We start from the raw sequence: 13,325 nt of genomic DNA, 5'->3' as shown, positions 1-13,325 counted from the left end.
CATTCGCTACATAATGGCAGACAATATCGGCTTTTTGTCCTCAAGGTATATAGTCCTCACACTCGAGGTAAGGTTCGTACGAACCTTGCAAGTCGCTTTGGTTTTTTTTGCCTGTTTTCCATACCCTTTTTATAGCCCACTAAAAATTACGACTCATTTTTGCGTCGCAGAAAGAGCACCGATGTGGCCGTCTGAACTTAACCCACTTAAGCCCCCTCTATTTAAACGTTCAACGACTTGAGGTAAATGGCGGCAAATATTACTTTGATTGAATAATTTGGTTGATTTAAGTTGGCATGTTAATTTTGTTTGGGTAATCAGTATTGCTTTCTGCGGCTTACCTCAAGTTGTTCAGCTAATAAATATAGGGTTTTTAATGGTGCGCTAAGAGGGTTAAGGTGATTATTCAATATTCAAAAATGTTGTTTTGATCAATTTTTTTGCCGAATATCAATGAAAAAGTTCCGCTGATCCAATATACATAGAATAGATAAGATATGCATATAGCACCGAAATCTTCTGGTGGCTTCTTTGCCTACTTCAAGACTGAGCCTGGACGCAGACTAGTCTTTTACACAGCGGGCGCCACGACTATTGGCCTATTTGTTGGAAACTTCCTCCCCCACACATTTGGACTAAAATATTACCGCGATTTTGTGCAATGCTACCAGTAGGTGAGAAAATGGCTGGTTTTAAGAAGCCAATCTAATGATTTCTGACGCTTTATTTCAGACATGGCGTGGAAAGGCCCGTGCCTGAAGCAGTAAAGAAACGCCTAGAACAAGCGCTGGATAAACTGCAGGTGGGACCCTTTGAGCGCAAGTTCGTCAAACCCTTCACCGTGTTCGGCTTCGATCTGTTTCAAGCTGGGACCACGAAATTCCGATTCGGGTCCGCTCTGGGCATACCTGTGAACTACGCTTACGACAGTCCCGCAGAGATAAAGAGGCCTGATATCCGCTTTAGGGACAAGCAAATTAATTGGAGCTCTCCCAGCGGAAAGCTGCTGGAACAAGCTATTGTTTTGACCGAAGATGAGCAGGTGTTTGGCCTGAGCAAGGCCATCCTCCAGTTGCAAACGTATCGTGTGCTACTTAACTCGATATTCCCCACCGTCAGCTTTCTCATGGTCTACACCATTGGGCATTATCTGAACCTGCGCCTTAATTTGTTTGCCCGTCATGGCAGCGTAAGTACTTGGGTGGACGAGAGATTTGTGTAATCATTTGGCTTTTTTCTTCTCAGGTCCGCTTTGTCCTCTACTCCATACTGGGTCTCTTCGGCGTCGGCAGTTGGACGTTCATGAAAGACTTTAATCAGGTGTCCACGGATGCTGAGATTGACAAGAAGCTGGCCACCTTGGGGCCGCAATTTGTGGCCGCAGGGGCCAGCTTCTATGATAAGCATTTGAAGAAGAACATTGCGTTGAGGGAACTCATTGGAGATAATACCTACACCGCCTTGGGCAATGAGAATTATATGCTGCGTCAGAAATCCATGCCGTTGACGGCACGCAAGTCCTTTTTCTTGGAAAAGTTGCAAGAGCTGCATAAGGCGCAAGCCCAGCAGCCACCGACCGAGTCCCAATAAACATATTTTTTGTTACATTTTGAACGATTTATAATTTAGTTTTATACATTTAACATTTAAATGGAATAATTTATAACAGTGGAGAGCTGTCCTTTTGACGTTTCACATTGCATATGTCCCATAAATTGACTAGATTCATGCGCCCGACCGCTGGAATGGTATGGAATATTAAGCTTTCTAACGTAACATGCATCATATTCATATAGATTTAAAATGTCTCCTCCCCTACCACATCGCTGATAGTGGCCACCAAACGTCGGGCATGCTCTACAGCGCAGGTGGCTGTGACCAGTCCCAGATGGATGCAGAACAACTCGTATACCCGAACCTTGCCAGGCGCCAGCTTAGGGAAGCAGAGCTCAGCCAGATCAAAGTAATAGTCCACCGAGAGGGCACCAGGCTCGGTTGGCGCCTTTGCGGTACTGCCACTGGAAGCAGCTGATGCAAGAAAATGGTGCTGAAGGTCCAGAGTTGGGCTGAGGACGCCGCCCGACTGATCCTCGAACCAGAGGAAGTACGAGTAGTGAAAGACTTTGTCCTTCCACATGACTGTAGTCTGGCCCTTCTTGAGATACCTTCGGGCAAACTCTACCATATTCCATAGTTTTGTTTTTGTAACCAGCTGATTCGGTCGGAGATCGGGGCCCAACATTTGTCCGCTGCTGCGATTCACGTACATAAAGTGAACCAGGCCGGGAAAATCCTCCAAGTAAGCATCAATCGATATATTCCGGGTAGCCTTTACAGCCAGAAACTCTGCAAATTCTAGCAACTTGGCCTCGACAAGACAGCCAAACTCGTATAGGTGATCCAGATGAGCGCTTGAGCTATCGCACGAGGCCAGTGTGAAGAGCTGTTTTAGCTCCTCTATAAACGAGGGCACGTTCGACTCAATCCTCACAAGCAGCTCCCGCTCAAAGTTTTTAAAGTACTCCATGTACATTTTGCGAAGATTTTCCCACTTAGCAGTAAACTTTTTAATGCAGCTCTCCAATTCATTCAAGTCGCCACACGTCTGTTTCAAATGCCGCTTCAGGGCAGCAAAAGTTTGTACAATAAAGGGCTCCAAATTTTCAAAGGCTGGCTTCAAAGCGTCCGAGTCTCCCTGTTGGTGCACTGTATTGATTTTTTGCACCACAAAGAAGCAGTCGTAGATGCAACTGGTTAGCGGCATATTCGCGTACTCGATGACCTGGAGGAGCACCTGGTTGCCATGCAAGCGGGAAATGTGCACAATGGTGGGTACACATCCAGAGTTCTCGTCGTGGGAAGCGCCTTGCAGAAAGACCGGCACAGCACTTTGCGATGGGGAATTCAGAGACTCAAGCGCCCGTGACAAAATGCTCAGAAAAAGAAGATCGGATGCAGCCAGCAGCACTGCGTGTTTGGTACTATTGACGGCTACCAGTTTGTTGGAGACCATCAGCAGGACATGGGCCCGGGGTAGTCCGTCCTGGCGCAGCTGCTCCAGCGTAGCATCAAGTGTCAAGTGAATTGTTCTCTTTAGTTCCTTGTTGATCACCAGCTTGGGTATGGCCTCGATTAAATATGCCTGCTCTTCCTGTGAAAGCAATGTTTCGTAGCACTCGAGGCACTGCGTCAGCAGCTCCTGTTGCCCTGCCTGGGCCCCAAAGATGTTCGCTCCATAGCAATAGCGCGATAGAGTGATTGCTACGCCCATCTGTCGCGTCAGCGTGTCGACTGGCATGTGTCCAATCTTCAGGAAGGTAAATCCCAAAAGTTCCCCAAAAACCAAATTGAATCCCTTTTCGCACTGGAAGCTGGAGTACGCGTTGTCAAACTGGCATTGCATTATCTTTTGCGAGCTGATGATGGGGCTGAAGATTTGCACCAGGATGTTACTGTTAATCGGACAGCTGGGATCGGGGGCAGACTCCAGCAGACCTTGAGTGACGGCCACATCGCAGATTTTCTCGGTCAGTGGAGCGTTCAGTTTTTGATAGACAACATCGTTGCCGCTGTTAAATACGATTAAGCCGTTCATTTTATCATCATTTAATTTGCAAAACAGGAAAATACAGGATACACAAATTTCTTCACTGGTGCTGGGTAACGTAACGGAATGCGGAATGTAACTCCTGCACCCACCCACAGTCCTGCCATTTTAGCTTATTTTGCTTATAGCTTGAAAATAAAATTGAGTACAAAACAATGTTTTTTTTTTTATTGTATTGTAATATTTGTTAATTTACATTAAATACAAAAAATTAATTTAAGAAGTGGTTACGCAATGTGCCACAAAATCGTACTGTTCTTTTTGTAAGTCAACAATTGGCGCCAAGTTGTGCGAATTACGGCAGCATGCTGTTGCTAAAAAACATATTGCGTCCAATGCAAGCATTGTACAAACTAACAAAATAGTTATTATCAGAAAGCCATCAAAAACAGAGGAGCAGGAGGCTGCAGTTTGTTTTTACTTTGCTGAGCAATCGGCCATAGCATAGTGAAATGGGGAAAACCATGTCATAACCTTAATTCAAAATTCAAAAAAAAAATGTATCAATAAAATTCAATGAACCATTATTTTGATGTGTTTTAGCCTATTATTTTTAAGCCATTTTGTTTTTTTACTTTTTAGCTTATTCTAGCTTCTTTTGTTCTTCAATCTAGCTTAAGGTGACTCTCAAAATCTGGCAGAACTGCGCACTCCCACCCCCGCCAAAAGTCAGTGTTGTTCGGCAGCAATAGAAAATCAGCTGTTGATGACTGACCTTCTTCTTCTTTCCACATGCGCTTTTGTTATCAAAAACTCCGTGAAAGATCAAGTTGAACTTAGTTATTGTAAGCATGGGACGTTTAATTCTGGAGCACACCCTACAAGGACACAAGGGGCGGATTTGGGGTGTGGCCTGGCATCCGAAGGGGAACGTCTTCGCTTCTTGTGGCGAAGATAAAGCCATACGCGTATGGTCTCTGTCGGGGAATACTTGGAGCACGAAAACCATTCTCTCGGACGGACACAAGCGCACCATACGCGAGATACGCTGGTCCCCGTGCGGTCAGTATTTGGCCTCGGCCAGCTTTGATGCAACTACAGCGATTTGGTCAAAGTCCTCTGGGGAATTCGAATGTAATGCTACGCTGGAGGGTCACGAGAACGAGGTGAAGAGTGTTAGTTGGTCGAGGTCCGGTGGACTATTGGCCACTTGTTCCCGGGACAAGTCTGTCTGGATCTGGGAAGTGGCAGGTGATGATGAGTTTGAATGCGCCGCCGTACTAAATGCTCACACACAGGATGTCAAGCGTGTGGTGTGGCACCCGACGAAGGATATTTTGGCATCCGCCTCATATGATAATACCATTAAAATGTTTGCCGAGAGCCAGTTGGACAGCGACTGGGATTGCACCGCCACATTGTCCTCCCACACGAGCACAGTGTGGAGCATTGACTTTGACGCCGAGGGCGACCGGTTGGTCTCCTGCAGCGATGACAAAACGCTCAAGATTTGGAGAGCCTACCATCCGGGCAACGATGCTGGCATAGCCACGCCAGATAAACAATCCGTTTGGAAGTGTGTCTGCACCTTGTCTGGTCAGCACTCGAGAGCCATCTATGATGTGTCCTGGTGCAAGCTGACGGGTTTGATTGCCACCGGCTGTGGTGATGATGGGATTCGGATATTTAAGGAGACCAGCGACTCCAAGCGAGATGAACCAACATTCGAGCAACTCACCGCAGAGGAGACTGCTCATGAGCAGGACGTCAACGCGGTGGAGTGGAACCCTGCTGTAGCCGGACAATTGATCTCCTGCAGCGATGACGGCACCATCAAGATATGGAAGGTGGCTGATTAGCAATCCGATCAATGTGTTGTAGGTCATAAGTGTTTAAGCAAAGAGTAGTTTGATTTTTATACGAATAAAGTTTCTTCCTAATAAGAAATAAAAGTATTTAAATTACAGATAATCTTGACCTAATAATGATTTTTCTCTTAAATAATCTCAAATACTACTTGTTAAGAAAGGGTTCCTGCAGGGTTTTAAATAACCTTTTGGCCTTACGGGGCCCCAGACCCATCACCTGTGACAGTCTCTCCTCACTGGCAGTGATCACATTTCCCAGGTTGCCAAAAGTCTGAAGAAGCGTGACGGCATCCGTTTTGTTCACAGGCTTGATGTTGGTCAGAGCGGCCACCAGCTAAGATCAACAAGCATTATTAATATTATGAGCATATTTAGGAGTATACATATTTGATAACATTGTTGTACTGCACCTTTTGATGAGGATTCGATTCCACTCGTTCCATTATCAAATCAGGTGGGCGCTTTTCAAACTGCTTGTAGGTTTCAATTATTTTGCCAGCCTCCTCTGCATTCCAGGCCAGCATCATGGTAAGATCTGCTAGCAGTGATATCCGAGTCAAGCTTTTAAGAGCGTTGTGCGGCTCCGGCGTGTCTACTTGGACCAGCAAGACACGTAGCTCGTACATCTTGCCCAGAGCCTTCAGTCGCTGACAAATGTAATCTGGATTGAGATTGTGATACTTGAGCGATAGGAAAAGGATGCAGGAAGTGCGGCCCACAACATAGTCGGGTACAATGTCATCGCGAAATTCCAGAGGTACGTTCTGTATAGATTTTAGTATTGGATTGCCTCGCTGCTTGCTGTGGACAAGGACGCTGTGAGGATTTGAAGCCGGCTTGGCGACTGTTATTGAAGCGGAAGTGTTGTTGCTGCTATTAGCGGTTGATGTCGCAGCGGGAACGGGCTGGATGGTACTGGGCTGCACCTTAGGCTTCTTGGGCGATGTGGGCATTTCCATGGAGCCCAAAACATCATTAAAAGAATCGTCGTCGAAATCATCCATTCTATCCTTCTAAAACAGCCGGAAAATTGTATTACGTTTTCCGGCACTGTTTTTAGTGCCATCTGGCAGCTCTGTCATTGTTTGGCTGTTTTAGCTTCTTAAAAATAGATACGTAGAAGAAAAAAAATTCCATATATCTTTGACTTGGAATCATACATTTAAAATTCAATTAGATGTAGAAGATCTACTTTCGAATTGATGCTGGGAAAGTTATAACTTGTTTGCATTATATTCTTAATATCTGCTGGCGCTGGCCTGCAGACCGAAAGCAGCTAGAATAACGCCACTTTGGCATCACTGTTAGCTCTCTTTCCTTTTTCGACTGTCATAGCACCGAAGTGTGTGCGTGCGTGTTATTTTCAACAAGATTTGATTCAATAAATTGGAATACAATTATTAGCAATATGACTTCGCATCCGGTTTTCATTGACCTTTCCTTGGACGAGCAGGTAAAGTTTGAGTGACAGCTATGTGTCCCGTTTTCGACGGACTAAACCGAATTTGAGGTTATGTTGTCCCGAAAGGGTGCAAAACAAACGGGAAGCTAATATTTAAACAAATTCGCAATAGGTGCAAGAGCTGCGCAAGTATTTCAAGAAGTTGGGAGCTGAAATCTCATCGGAGAAATCCAACAAAGGCGTTGAAGATGATTTGCACAAAATCATTGGCGTCTGCGATGTTTGCTTCAAAGATGGAGAGCCTTCTCAGATCGACGGCATCCTCAATAGCATAGTGTCCATAATGATAACGGTGAGTAAGCATCAGAGAATTCAAGATGCAGGTTTTAATTACTTCTGATTTGTAGATCCCCCTGGACCGCGGAGAGAACATTGTGTTGGCGTACTGCGAAAAGATGACCAAGGCGCCGAACCAGCCGCTGGGCAAGGTGTGCTTGCAGTCGCTGTGGCGTCTGTTTAACAATCTGGACACGGCCTCACCCTTGCGCTACCATGTCTACTACCATCTGGTGCAGGTGGCCAAGCAATGCGAACAGGTTTTGGAAGTCTTCACTGGAGTGGATCAGCTAAAAACTCAGTTTGCCAATTGCCCGCCATCCTCTGAACAAATGCAGAAGTTGTACCGCCTGCTCCATGATGTCACCAAGGATACTAACATGGAGCTCTCTTCCAAGGTAATGATTGAGCTGCTGGGCACATATACGGCTGACAATGCCTGTGTGGCACGCGAGGATGCCATGAAGTGCATTGTCACCGCCCTGGCCGATCCCAATACATTCCTGCTGGATCCGTTGCTAGCGTTGAAGCCAGTGCGCTTCTTGGAGGGCGATCTCATCCACGATTTGCTTTCCATTTTTGTCTCTGACAAATTGCCATCGTACGTTCAGTTCTACGAGGATCACAAGGAGTTTGTCAACTCTCAGGGACTAAACCACGAACAGAACATGAAGAAGATGCGCCTGCTGACGTTCATGCAGTTGGCCGAGAGCAATCCAGAAATGACCTTCGATACCCTGACTAAGGAGCTGCAAATCACCGAAGATGAAGTGGAACCCTTCGTCATCCAGGTGCTCAAGACGAAACTGGTGCGGGCTCGCTTGGATCAGGCCAACCGCAAGGTACACATTTCATCGACCATGCATCGTACATTTGGAGCCCCGCAATGGGAACAGCTGCGGGACTTACTGCAGGCCTGGAAGGAGAACCTGAGCTCAGTCCGTGATGGTCTCACAAATGTTTCATCCGCGCAATTGGAATTGGCCCGCACACAAAAGCTGATACACTAGGCAGCCGTCATAAATGGTACATAAAAACGAAACATAATCGAAATGATTGGCCAAGAAAAAACAAATATTTCGGGGCGTTTGAATTACAAACTAAATTATTTTCAAGAATGCGTAGAAAGCTTGAATAAATTTCTAAGTAAATCGAACGTAAAAGCCATTTCTCGTTAAATGCGTGGATTGGATTACTTTTCTAGCTTATCACTACAGTAGGTCCTCGTCTGTCTGCATTGCGTTTAAGCTGAGATTTTTCCAGGAGATTTATAGCTCCTCATGCGCCTTGGACTGCTGGCGGTCCTTCTCCTTGGGGAAGGACCAAAAGTAGGATGGAAAGCCGTGAGAGTCCCTCTCACGTTTCACAAATGCGCTATACGATGAGATACAGTTTCCAATAAAATGATTCGATTGCCCCAAAATGGCCAAATCTAAATAAGGATCATCTTCGGGCAGCCTGTGCACGGAGATGCCCATGCGGCTGAGCGCCGCATTTAGCTCTCCGATCATGTGATTAGCATCGGATGCCACAAATACGGATTTTATCTCATTGTTGGGCTGCGTCTGGCGCACATTCTTGATGGTCCTCTTTAGCTGTCGCACTATCGATTCCTTGGTCTGCATGCAGAGCTCGGGATAGAGAGATCCCCGCTCGTTCTTGTAGCCCAGGCACTGGGGCGACGCGAACAGATGCTGGCTATCCTTGACGTGCTCACAGGCCCTCACCCAGTCGATGCCATTGCGCAGGTGGATGCCCACGAAAGCTCCCCGGGGCAGTACTTTCCGGATAAAGTCCCTAGCAGCGTCCCTGTACTTGGCACTCCATTGCATATGCTTCTGTAGCTCACGGTTTTCCAACTGGACAGGGAAGCTGGCTGGGGCGCCTGTAAAGGCCAGAACTGGCCAGGAGTCGGCTGGGTATTTGCTTTGCCACTTGGTTGCCATGGAGCTGTGGTGCACATCAAAGTGCAGCGGTCCATAGAACTCCGACTTGACAAAGTCAATGTTGTAGGTGTCCCAGAAAGGGCCAAAAGGATTTCCATCCTTGGCATGGCAGTTGGGCTGGTCCGGATTGTTTTTCTCCTGCTGTAGGCTCTTGCGCTCCATGTAGCAGAAGGACACACGCTCCGATTCCGGCCAGATGTCGTCCGCCAGATGCCACATAAAGTCCGACATCAGTATGACCCGATGGTAATCCTTGAGCGGCTCCACGTCAAAGTACGTATTGAAGGGCACCTGTCGGGAGCGCATTTCACCCTTGCGATACTCCACCCATGGTGGTAGGATAAGGGTGCGATTCAGACCCTTAGCAAAGGCCAATGAGCCGAGAAAATGGTCAGCTTGGTTGCCAAAGCGCCCTAAGGGGGAGTATCAATCAATATCACTGTACTTGAATACAGATCCAACAAAGATCCAACGCCAGACTTACCCATGCAGGGACAGTAGGTGAGATAGCCGTTGGGGTCGCGCTCCAAATTGGCCCATGCTGCTGCTGTTACAGTGCAAATTAAATAAATAAAAGGGAACTTTAATTTAAGCCACTGCATTCTGCCGGCTTCGTCTTCATCCAATTCAGACTGGGTGGCAGCTCCACGCGCTAAGCGACTGTATTGACATGGTCTGGCAACCTTCGTCAATCCAGTCAATTGTTGATTGTTGTTATTGTTAAAAATTCATTTAGATATTTAAAATTTGTAAAAAATTGGGACGAACAGAAACATGTTGAGTCAGTAAGTAAGATAGCTACCTTGCCAGTTGGCCAATAATAATACCTCAGTGTCTTCGCAGTTACAGCAAAGAGGTGCTCCTCAGACACTGGTCCTGGCGGAACTTTCAGTCCTGCCGACGAAACTTCAGCGAGAGCCCCACAGAGCCGCCGCCGTACCACTGGCACAAGCCCATGGGCCAGCATACGGACATAAGAGTCTACAACAATGGAATGCGCCGGAAAGTTCCCCTTATACTACGTAACCAGAACATGGTCACCTGGTACACATGCGGCCCAACAGTCTACGACTCTGCCCATCTAGGCCATGCCAGCACCTATGTGAAGGTGGACATCATTCAACGCATTCTACGGAACTATTTCAATATAAATCTCGTCACTGCCATGAATATTACAGATGTAGACGTCAAAATCATTAGGAAAGCCCGCGATTCCGGCTGCGATTGGCTGGGAATGGCCCGTACCTATGAAGCCGAGTTTAAACAGGACATGCTGCGTCTCAACGTCCAGCCACCGGACATACGCACCCACGTCACAAGCAACATGCCGGCGATTGTGCAATTCATAGAAGATCTCATCAACGATTCGCATGCCTACGTGACGGAGGACAATTCTGTGTACTTTGACGTGTCCAAGTATCCACACTACGGCAAACTGCAGAGGCTGGGCATGAGCACCGAAGAGAAGTCGGATCTGTTTAAGCAGAACAGTGCGGACTTTGCTCTTTGGAAGGCCAAGAAGGAGGCTGATGAGCCCAGTTGGGCGGCTCCTTGGGGTGGAGAGGGTCGCCCCGGCTGGCACATTGAATGCAGTGCCATTGCCGGATTCTTTTTCGGCCACAAACTGGATTTTCATGCTGGCGGCCTGGACCTGAGGTTCCCCCATCACGAGAATGAGGAGGCGCAATGCTGTGTCCGCTACCAGACCGACCAATGGGTAAACTACTGGATGCACACGGGCCAGCTGTACATAGCGGGGGACGAGCAGAAAATGTCGAAATCCCTGGGCAATACCATATCCATCAGCGAGATGCTCCAGAGCTACACATCCGACGAGTTTAGAATGGCCTGTCTGTTGTCCAACTACCGTAACGCCATGCCCTATAGCGAGCAGTTGATGCTGACCGCCCGTCAGACGCTGCAGCGTTTCAAGAACTTTCAGGCGGATCTTAGTGCCTATACGCAGTTCCTCAAGCCGATTCGGAAGCTGGATGAGGGGGCTCTCAAGGCACAGATCGCCCACATGGTAACCGAGTTCGACAGCAGCTTGCGTGATGACTTCGATACGGCGCGTGGCGTCAGCGTGCTGATCGATCAGATGACTAGCATAAGTCGCTGCATAAATGAGCAGCAAGTGGATGCCGAGGAAGAGCCAGCCTATTGCCTGGATCTCCTGACGGCAGCCGGCAACTACATAAACCGGGCCATGCTAACTTTTGGCATTACCAAACTGACCGAGACGGAGAGCCTTTCACAGGAGATATCATTACCGACTGCGGGTGGGGCTGTGGACCCCGCTCTTTTGATAGCGGACATCCTGGCCATACGCGGAAAACTGCGACGAGAAGCGATATCCGGGCAGCAGAAGAACATTCCCCTGTTGGCCGCATGCGACGAGCTGCGCAACCTGCTGGAACAGCATGGCATTCAAATACGTGACCATAAAGAAGGCAGCTCTTGGGTCTACGCTTCCCGAGCCGCCGCCAGTGAACGCAAACAGTGAAAGCATTTGGCTGTGCCAAATGAAAAGCCAAAATGGAAATGAGAGTGTTGTGTCTACGTCATGGTTATTATTACATAAATTCAGATCTGAGACTCAGTTTAAATGGTCGTTCGGGTGGGGTGCTGCCATGCTCAGCCTTGTACAGATCCTTGGTTATGAGATAGTCTCGGACTAGCTTGAAGAATGCTCCCATGCTGGTGAATGCCACAAAGCTGATGGACAGCACAAAGTGCCACTCGATGGTGGCCGGACTGAGAGAGGCGATCTCCACCAGCAATATGGCTGCCTGCAGAGTGGCAAGCGTCGAGTAAATGACAGTGGGATTGTGGAATAGTTTCTGTGGAGAGAGATTATCAGAATATGTAGTCCATGGGTGGGTGTCTCGGTCCACACTCACATAGAAGCGCACATGGCTGGCATTTCCGGGTGTGGCCACCGTCACCAGTCCCAGGCTGCGATAGAGTCCTCCGTTGTGCTTAACCACAATGCCATGACCGTAGGCCGTAAATTTCGACCAGGTGAACGCACTAGCGGCCACAATTAGTTGCGATGGCGCCGGGTCCCGATCGATTCGCTGCCAGCAGCCCAAGTGCAAGGTGGCTCTGTGCAAAATGTCGCTGTACCTGGCGGGATATAGGTAGGCGGCGCATAAACTAAACGCCCCCAGGCACACAATGATGCAATGCTGTGCGGCCCGCATCACGTTGTAGTTGACGTTCACGGCCAGACAACATGGCACCAGACCGCTGTAGTAGGCATTGAGCATTGAGGTGAATATGAGCTGTTTGAACCGTTTGTTGAAGTCGTGCCGCAACGTCTCGATCTCCTCGCGAATGCGTACAGCGTTGGTAGTGCAGCTGTGGACAGGCATGTCGTTTATGTAGACACCGGGCAGCTCGAAGCGGGTGCGCAGAAATGGCTCCAGTTGGAAGCCAAAGATGAGCAGATAGATTATCACTCTGTGGAGAGGTAGACTCCATTGTGATATCATTTACAGATCAGATACGATTTTTAGGAATGCTTACGGATAGGTCAGGAAGAGCAGCAATACGTAGCTGTGCTTCTGATACAGTTTCAGAGCACACAAGCCCAAGCCCAGCTGCACCAAGCCACCAAATGTGTACTTGATGGCCGTGCGTATTATATGTTGCGTCTTCTCGTTTGCCTTCACTTTGGCCAGCAGAACACAGTATACCAGCCTTCGCGTATTGAGTATGAGTATCAGATATCGTAAATACGGATCAATTAGCTCTATGTTCTGGAAGAAAAAGCAAAGGTTCTATAGACATCTATTCTCTGCATGTAAAACTTTGGCGAAACCCACCACCATGTGCCTTGTGTGAGCCTGGGACAGCCACCAGTTTGTGCGATATATGTTTATGAACTGCACAATGGCTGCTCCCATAGTAAAGGCACACATTATCAGCTCGCTTAGCCACTCGGATGTGTTGGAGTGTTCCGGAAATGGTACATGTTTGGGCATGGTGCTGCCCGGCGTCTGCGCCGGTGGCGTTTTGCCGCCAATCATGTTCGCGTAGACGTCCTGGGCTTCGCTGGAGCTGCTGCCGTCACTGCTGCGCTCTTCATAAGCCATTTTAAGTTAGCCAATTGTGTTCCCTAGGACTTGCAACTACATTTAAACAATTTCAAGTATTCATTGTTTTTGTGCGGCTGGAAAACAACAAAATGTACTAGTAACAGTGCTGTTAAACACAAATCGCCA

At 47.8% G+C, this 13,325-nt stretch overlaps 8 protein-coding genes across 8 annotated transcripts; 4 read left to right on the top strand and 4 right to left on the bottom strand.

Annotated features, from left to right (window-relative positions):
* Window positions 1-249: 249 nt before the first annotated feature.
* On the top strand, window positions 250-1,673 carry LOC6898169 (transmembrane protein 177). The gene is made up of 3 exons (XM_002138211.3): window positions 250-670; window positions 733-1,189; window positions 1,246-1,673. The coding sequence occupies exons 1-3, from the start codon at window positions 498-500 to the stop codon at window positions 1,588-1,590; spliced, it is 975 nt and encodes a 324-aa protein (XP_002138247.2). The 5' UTR covers window positions 250-497; the 3' UTR covers window positions 1,591-1,673.
* On the bottom strand, window positions 1,603-3,697 carry HPS1 (Hermansky-Pudlak syndrome 1 protein). Its single transcript, XM_033377871.1, has one exon. The coding sequence runs from the start codon at window positions 3,593-3,595 to the stop codon at window positions 1,799-1,801; it is 1,797 nt and encodes a 598-aa protein (XP_033233762.1). The 5' UTR covers window positions 3,596-3,697; the 3' UTR covers window positions 1,603-1,798.
* A 593-nt stretch (window positions 3,698-4,290) lies between these two features.
* Ciao1 (cytosolic iron-sulfur assembly component 1) lies at window positions 4,291-5,494 on the top strand. The gene has a single exon (XM_001360302.4). It carries the CDS (start codon window positions 4,399-4,401, stop codon window positions 5,404-5,406), a length of 1,008 nt encoding a protein of 335 aa, XP_001360339.2. The 5' UTR covers window positions 4,291-4,398; the 3' UTR covers window positions 5,407-5,494.
* Window positions 5,439-6,419, bottom strand: Ercc1 (DNA excision repair protein Ercc1). Its single transcript, XM_001360301.4, has 2 exons — window positions 5,826-6,419; window positions 5,439-5,749 (listed from the first exon to the last, which is right to left on the bottom strand). The coding sequence occupies exons 1-2, from the start codon at window positions 6,417-6,419 to the stop codon at window positions 5,561-5,563; spliced, it is 783 nt and encodes a 260-aa protein (XP_001360338.2). The 3' UTR covers window positions 5,439-5,560.
* A 287-nt stretch (window positions 6,420-6,706) lies between these two features.
* On the top strand, window positions 6,707-8,316 carry eIF3m (eukaryotic translation initiation factor 3 subunit m). Its single transcript, XM_001360300.4, has 3 exons — window positions 6,707-6,868; window positions 6,990-7,169; window positions 7,225-8,316. The coding sequence occupies exons 1-3, from the start codon at window positions 6,824-6,826 to the stop codon at window positions 8,161-8,163; spliced, it is 1,164 nt and encodes a 387-aa protein (XP_001360337.1). The 5' UTR covers window positions 6,707-6,823; the 3' UTR covers window positions 8,164-8,316.
* On the bottom strand, window positions 8,231-9,741 carry O-fut1 (O-fucosyltransferase 1). Its single transcript, XM_001360299.4, has 2 exons — window positions 9,584-9,741; window positions 8,231-9,512 (listed from the first exon to the last, which is right to left on the bottom strand). Exons 1-2 carry the CDS (start codon window positions 9,699-9,701, stop codon window positions 8,422-8,424), a joined length of 1,209 nt encoding a protein of 402 aa, XP_001360336.1. The 5' UTR covers window positions 9,702-9,741; the 3' UTR covers window positions 8,231-8,421.
* Window positions 9,742-9,743: 2 nt separating this feature from the next.
* On the top strand, window positions 9,744-11,698 carry CysRS-m (cysteine--tRNA ligase-like protein, mitochondrial). The gene is made up of 2 exons (XM_001360298.4): window positions 9,744-9,884; window positions 9,943-11,698. Exons 1-2 carry the CDS (start codon window positions 9,874-9,876, stop codon window positions 11,600-11,602), a joined length of 1,671 nt encoding a protein of 556 aa, XP_001360335.3. The 5' UTR covers window positions 9,744-9,873; the 3' UTR covers window positions 11,603-11,698.
* On the bottom strand, window positions 11,650-13,196 carry LOC4803651 (transmembrane protein 39A). The gene is made up of 4 exons (XM_001360297.4): window positions 12,927-13,196; window positions 12,628-12,860; window positions 12,000-12,561; window positions 11,650-11,939 (listed from the first exon to the last, which is right to left on the bottom strand). The coding sequence occupies exons 1-4, from the start codon at window positions 13,194-13,196 to the stop codon at window positions 11,673-11,675; spliced, it is 1,332 nt and encodes a 443-aa protein (XP_001360334.2). The 3' UTR covers window positions 11,650-11,672.
* Window positions 13,197-13,325: the final 129 nt, after the last annotated feature.

The sequence above is a fragment of the Drosophila pseudoobscura genome, chromosome 3 (genome assembly GCF_009870125.1).
Source record: "Drosophila pseudoobscura strain MV-25-SWS-2005 chromosome 3, UCI_Dpse_MV25, whole genome shotgun sequence".
NCBI classification, from domain to species: Eukaryota; Metazoa; Arthropoda; class Insecta; order Diptera; family Drosophilidae; genus Drosophila; species Drosophila pseudoobscura.
The sequence above is the reverse complement of the archived record's forward strand: the minus strand, read 5'-3'. Positions and strand labels throughout refer to the sequence as shown.

Excerpts from the sequence above, each read along its gene's own strand:
- LOC6898169 (XM_002138211.3), top strand. The coding sequence starts at position 498 with ATGCATATAGCACCGAAATCTTCTGGTGGCTTCTTTGCCTACTTCAAG. Across the intron at positions 671-732 it reads GATTTTGTGCAATGCTACCA|ACATGGCGTGGAAAGGCCCG; the intron begins GTAGGTGAGAAA and ends GCTTTATTTCAG. Across the intron at positions 1,190-1,245 it reads TGTTTGCCCGTCATGGCAGC|GTCCGCTTTGTCCTCTACTC; the intron begins GTAAGTACTTGG and ends TTTTCTTCTCAG.
- HPS1 (XM_033377871.1), bottom strand. The coding sequence starts at position 3,595 with ATGAACGGCTTAATCGTATTTAACAGCGGCAACGATGTTGTCTATCAA.
- Ciao1 (XM_001360302.4), top strand. The coding sequence starts at position 4,399 with ATGGGACGTTTAATTCTGGAGCACACCCTACAAGGACACAAGGGGCGG.
- Ercc1 (XM_001360301.4), bottom strand. The coding sequence starts at position 6,419 with ATGGATGATTTCGACGACGATTCTTTTAATGATGTTTTGGGCTCCATG. Across the intron at positions 5,750-5,825 it reads AATCGAATCCTCATCAAAAG|CTGGTGGCCGCTCTGACCAA; the intron begins GTGCAGTACAAC and ends TGTTGATCTTAG.
- eIF3m (XM_001360300.4), top strand. The coding sequence starts at position 6,824 with ATGACTTCGCATCCGGTTTTCATTGACCTTTCCTTGGACGAGCAG. Across the intron at positions 6,869-6,989 it reads ACCTTTCCTTGGACGAGCAG|GTGCAAGAGCTGCGCAAGTA; the intron begins GTAAAGTTTGAG and ends AATTCGCAATAG. Across the intron at positions 7,170-7,224 it reads TAGTGTCCATAATGATAACG|ATCCCCCTGGACCGCGGAGA; the intron begins GTGAGTAAGCAT and ends TCTGATTTGTAG.
- O-fut1 (XM_001360299.4), bottom strand. The coding sequence starts at position 9,701 with ATGCAGTGGCTTAAATTAAAGTTCCCTTTTATTTATTTAATTTGCACT. Across the intron at positions 9,513-9,583 it reads CACCTACTGTCCCTGCATGG|GGCGCTTTGGCAACCAAGCT; the intron begins GTAAGTCTGGCG and ends ACTCCCCCTTAG.
- LOC4803651 (XM_001360297.4), bottom strand. The coding sequence starts at position 13,196 with ATGGCTTATGAAGAGCGCAGCAGTGACGGCAGCAGCTCCAGCGAAGCC. Across the intron at positions 12,861-12,926 it reads CTCACACAAGGCACATGGTG|AACATAGAGCTAATTGATCC; the intron begins GTGGGTTTCGCC and ends TTTTTCTTCCAG. Across the intron at positions 12,562-12,627 it reads CTGCTCTTCCTGACCTATCC|AGTGATAATCTATCTGCTCA; the intron begins GTAAGCATTCCT and ends ACCTCTCCACAG.